Source organism: Macrotis lagotis, chromosome 2 (assembly GCF_037893015.1).
Source record: "Macrotis lagotis isolate mMagLag1 chromosome 2, bilby.v1.9.chrom.fasta, whole genome shotgun sequence".
Taxonomy (NCBI): Eukaryota; Metazoa; Chordata; class Mammalia; order Peramelemorphia; family Peramelidae; genus Macrotis; species Macrotis lagotis.
The window spans coordinates 158919843-158925714 of record NC_133659.1 but is presented as its reverse complement, the minus strand read 5'-3'; the positions used below and the strand labels follow the sequence as shown (position 1 = coordinate 158925714).

The window sequence follows — 5872 nt, the reverse complement described above, 5'->3', positions numbered from 1 at the left end:
TCTAGGACATTTTATTTATTTCTTTTACATGAAATCTTATTTCAATTGATCTATCATTCTAACCTATTACACTTATTTTAAATCTTTATTTTGTCATCCAATAGATTAGCTTTCTGACATGTACAAATAAGACATAAATGATACATTTGCTATTGTTGATAAAATCATAAGTAAAATGCTGAATCTTATTTCTGCTGGATCTGAGTGAACAAGCTAAGGATAATGAATGATTCTTAGATCCATGGAGACTGACAGAGCAATTAGAATTCCCTTGATATATATATCTTCTGTCTTTGAACAGACATGCCTCATTTTATTGCACATCACTTTATTTCACTTTGTAGATATATTTTTTTTACAAACTAAAGGTTTATGGAAATCCTACATTAAGCAAATTTTTAGCAATTTTTTGGCAATAGCTTACACTTACATTGTATCTCTGTTTCACATTTTGGTAATTCTCACAACATTATTATTATTGTTATTATTACTATATCTGATATGATAACATGATCATGACCTTTGACATTACAATTGTAATTGTTTTAGGATTCCACAAATCACACCCCTAATAAAACAGCACAATTAATTTTAAATGTTGTTCCATTGACCCTTATTCCTAATCTCTCTTCCTCTCTTCAGGTTTCCCTAGTCCCTAAGACACAATAATATTGAAATTAGGCCAATTGCTAACTCTACAGTGACCTCTAAATGTTCAAGTGAAAGGAAACAAAGGTCAGTAAGCTCCATTGTTGTCTCATATTAAGAGTCACAGTCATCTCAACCTTCAGCAACACCACCCTTAGTCAGCAGTCATCAATATCATGGCAAGATCTTCCACCAGCAAAAAAAAATTACAATAAACTGAAGATTCAGATGATGTTTAATATTTTTAGCAATAAAATATTTTAATTAAGGTATGTACATTTTAGATATACTATTATTGCTCACTTATAGTATAATAAAAGTATAACTTTTATATGCACTTGGGAAACCAAAAAATTTGTTTGACTCACTTTATTATGATATTCACTTTATTTGAGATGCTCTGGAACCAAACTCACAATATCTCTAAAGTATTCTTGAGTTTATTTTAGCTTAAAATTTCTACAGGGAATGTGATTTTGTTGATAAATGGAACTCTTAGTGTGGAAACTCTTCCAGTTCAAATCAGCTCATCTTCTGAAATGTTTGGTCTTAACTAATGAGCAAAGAAAGATTTAATGATTTGTCATGAGTCCTACAGCCAGTACATGTCAGAGGCAGAACTCAAACCTGGATTTAACATGCACTTTGCTACATTTCTCATTTTCTATAATGGGGCTGATTTCTTAAATTCAAACCACTTTTACCATGGAAACAATGTAAAGATTGGCAAATTGCCTTCTGTGGGGGGTGGGGGGAAGGGAAGTAAGATTAAGGGAAAAAATTCAAAACTCAAAATAAATAAAATCTTTGAGTACAAAAAATATTCAAACTACTTTAATAATCAGAAAATAAATAAAAGGTTTTCCTCTCTTATTCTTAATAAGGCCTCCAGAGATGGGGAGTCAGACTCTTGTTTTGCCTAACATTCTGTGCCCCTGAGTGATAGGTACACCAGGGGAAGTTCTCTAGAGCTTTGGTACAAACTGATCTCATCCTCATCTGGAGACCAGTAAAAGATACTTGAAATTCAGATTTGAAAAGGTTCTATCTCTCCCTCATGGAACCCTTAAGTTACAAGTGCCAAATGACTTGCACCTCTCATTTAACATTTATGGCTGAAGGTCCACTGTAGAACCTAGAGAGCTAGTCTCTTCTTGGATTTAATTCTAAATTTCTCCTAGCAGGGCTTCTTGGAGGCAGGACATACTCTCTTGTTTTATTCTGAACAGGTAATAATTACTGCAATGCCTTCTAAACATTCTTGTTTGGAGACAATCTCTTTCCTTTGATATGAGCCAATAGCAATGGGTTGTCTCACAAGATTCACAAGACTCATAACTCACAAAAATGGGATCTCTTTTTTGAAGTTCCACTCATTCCTTAGTCATAGTTTCTAGAGATGGGTATACTATATTGATTTTCAGATCCCCTTCTTGCCATTCTTGCTATGGTCATGGATAATAAATGACAAAAATCTATTTAAAGCTGTAGGATAACAAAGTAATAAAAAATGCAATTCACAAAAAGTGTTAAGACTATTTTTACAATGACCTGCTCATAGGAGGAAGTAAATGACATCAGTAGTATCTTTACCACGGGATTATTACTGTCTTTCACCCTGGAAGATAATTACCTTCTGAGAAGAGTTCCAAATTCAGGAAGACTTTGCTTCAGTTATTCCCAGCTGGAAATCCAGAAATCAAGACAAAGGGAGGTATTAAATATTTTTATTACATTTTTCATCACATGACTAGAATACAAGAAGATTCAGTATCTAAAGAAAACAGAGTAGAACTAAATATCCCAAATTCAGTCTCACATGACTGTGACTTTGCTATCGTCTTGAGTCAATGAGTTTTGGGGTTATTAGGTTGAGAGGTTACAGATAGTTACTACTTTGTAACCTTGGGTAAGGTAATTACATTACTTTGGCCTCAGTTCTTACATTCATTAAATGAGAGGAGTTGGTTTAGATATAATTTGCTTAAAGCTCCATCCAGTTTTAGATCTATGCTCCTATCATACTATATCTTGATATACTCAACTTCTCTTCTGACCCAACTTTCCTTTCTCATCATGTCCCCAATTCTTTTTTATCACAGGGAGGATAATTATTTTAGTGAAGTGCCTTATTCTTCCTTGTTCAGTAATTCATTAAAGAATGGAACTTAAGAGATAGAGAGAGAGTATTATAACCTCCTTCTCCTCTATATCATAATTACATCCAGCAATTTTGTATACGCTGTCCCTTTTAATCTTCATAATAGTTCTGGGAGGTGGATGCTATTTTGTCCCCATTTTATAGATGAGGAAACTGTGGCAGAAAGAGTAAGTGATTTGCTCAGAGTCAAATAGAAAGTGTCTAAAACTAGATTCAAATTCAGATCTTTCAGACTCCACTCTCTACATTCTACTACCTAGTCTTCATGCAGAATTTTACTGATCTTTTCCCAATGAGTTCTTTCCCTTATAAGGGACTTCATAGACAGAAATTCTCCAATGCACCACAATTAACTTTTCACATTGCATACTCATTGTCAAGAGAAAGGCCTTCCTTATGTCTGATCTAAATATTTCCTTCTACAGTAAAAGGTAATGGTCTATATCCAGAGAAATAAAGATTCTTAGGTCACCATTCTCTATATAATGTATTTTAGAGATATGAAGAAAGCAATTTTCTTGTTCAACCCTACCTTATCCCAGCTAAAATAACTTTATTCATTGTTCTTTCCTCCTCAGTTTTTTACTCTTGACTAATGCTTCTTCTGACAGAGAATTCATTATTAATATTCATTTGCAGAGGAAATATGTCAATATCCTCAGCAAAATGTCAGATTAAGTTTTTTTTGCTATGTTTTGCCCATTGAAAACAACTCTCATTTTTGAACCTCTATAGGTTTCACTTGGCATCTTCTTAGCTACAGTCCTTTATATTTTCTAGTCCCTATATGTTCTAGTCCCTATATTTAATGTTAGAGCTGGGATATTAAATGTGGAGTCAACAAATTCAAATCTGTTGACTCCACATTCAGTACATTTTTTCCCTTTTTATCTTGCTGTTATCCTTTCCTGCTTTTCATACATGAGGTGTCTGTGCTTGTGGAAAAGTCCTCATGGACTTTGCCTCAATGGACTCTCTACTAATGTCACAGTTCTGTTCCAGTTGACCAGCCTCCACACTTTCTGAATTTTATTTCCTTTCTAAGGTAGATGGGAGCCAAGGATGTAAAAGGATTTTCCCTAGAGGTTGAACTTCTAATAGAACTCTATATTAGTGATATGAAAAATTAGTGTCCTCAGAGAGAGAACTGTGATTTATATGTATTCACATACCATCTAGAGAAAACTGAAAATGCTGAAAACTCCCTACAGCTTCTCTCAGCAGGATATCACAGGAACACAGATTTAAAATGGAAAGAAGCCCAGAGGTTTCATAACCCAGTACTTTCATTTTATGGATGATGAAACCAAGGATCAGGGAGCCGGAGTGATACACCCAGGCATAAAGGACAGAATTTGAACATGGATCATTTTGATACCAGATTGGGGACTTTTTCCACAATATCATTTTATTTCAATACATAAATACTTAGTTTAGTTAGAGAATTGGAATTATATGAATAAGATTATACTGAAGAAATAGAGAACTGAGTCTATATTTAAAGAAGGAATGGGCTATGACTTGATGGAAAGATTGGTATTTGTTGATCTGAGAGTAGGGAGTGAATTAGATGGTATATTGCTTCATGGAAGGATTGTGTGAAAGTTGAATAGAGAATGATGAGTAGATTTGTGTGACTAAGAGAGTAGAGTCTAGATTATAATGTGAAATGAGGGCAACTTGTTAAAATCTATAACCACAGACAAGTCACCCTATCTTTCTGAACCTGTTTTCTCATTTGAAAAAGAAGACATTGAATTAGATGTCTTCTAATTCCAGTTCCAAATGTAAGAAGAAACCTTTTGAATTAGAAAAAAAGACAACAGGAGAAGAAAATGTAAAAGGGCTTTTTGTGGGGAAAAATGCTTATATCTATGACCAATGCAAGAAAAGTATGGGACCTAGACAAATTTAATAAACTTTACTATTCCTTCTCTCATTTTTCCATTTCCTAAGCAAAAATACCCTATGTTCATTACCCTTTCTTCAAAGGATGTATTTTCCAATGTACCTCCCTTTTCCTGGGATTACAGCACAATTTTATAAAATTCCATATAACCATGAATTTCTTTTAGGTTGTGCTAATTTAATTTTACTGTCTAAATCTAAATTTCTTATTTTTCAGACTCAATGAAGATAGAAAACTATTCAGAGGTGAGTGAGTTTATTTTCCAAGGGTTCTCCAAATTTGAGGAGCATCAAATTACACTTTTCATTGTATTCCTTGCTCTTTACATCTTAACCCTTGCAGGCAATGCCATTATTGTGACAATCATCAGCATAGATCGTCACCTCCATACTCCAATGTATTTCTTCCTAAGTATGTTATCCATTTCTGAGACCTTTTACACATTGGTAATTGTCCCACGAATGCTGGCCAGCCTCACTGGTCTGAACCAACCCATTTCTTTAGCCGGGTGTGGAACTCAGATGTTTTTCTTTATTACTTTAGCTATCAACAATTGTTTCCTGCTCACAGCAATGGGATATGATCGTTATATAGCCATTTGCAACCCTCTGAGGTACACAGTAATCATGGACAAGAAGATGTGTGTCAAGTTGATATGTGGTGCATGTAGCATTGGTTTGACTGTTGCAACAGTTCAGATTGCATCTGTGTTTAGGCTGCCCTTCTGTGAAGCAAACATACCCCATTATTTCTGTGATATCCTCCCAATAATGAAACTTTCTTGTGCTGATACCTCTATCCATGATATCATCAACTTTATTGTTAGTTCACTAGTGATTGTGGTACCCATGGGTTTGGTCTTCATCTCCTATGTCCTCATCATCTCTACCATCCTAAAGATTGCATCTGCTGATGGGCGACAGAAGGCCTTTGCTACATGTGCTTCTCATATCACTGTGGTCATTATCCATTATGGATGTGCTTCTATTGCCTACCTCAAGCCCAAGTCAGAAAACACCAGGGACAAGGATCAACTGATCTCAGTGACTTATACTATTTTCACTCCACTGCTGAATCCTGTTGTATACACTCTGAGGAATAAGGAGGTCAAAGATGCCTTGCTCCGGGCTATGGGAAGAAAATCCCTATCCTAG

General features: G+C 34.8%; 1 protein-coding gene across 1 annotated transcript; it reads left to right on the top strand.

The window, feature by feature from the left end:
- The first annotated feature begins 4939 nt into the window (after positions 1-4939).
- Positions 4940-5872, top strand: LOC141511235 (olfactory receptor 10J1-like). Its single transcript, XM_074220475.1, has one exon. It carries the CDS (start codon positions 4940-4942, stop codon positions 5870-5872), a length of 933 nt encoding a protein of 310 aa, XP_074076576.1.

Excerpts from the sequence above, each read along its gene's own strand:
- LOC141511235 (XM_074220475.1), top strand. The coding sequence starts at position 4,940 with ATGAAGATAGAAAACTATTCAGAGGTGAGTGAGTTTATTTTCCAAGGG.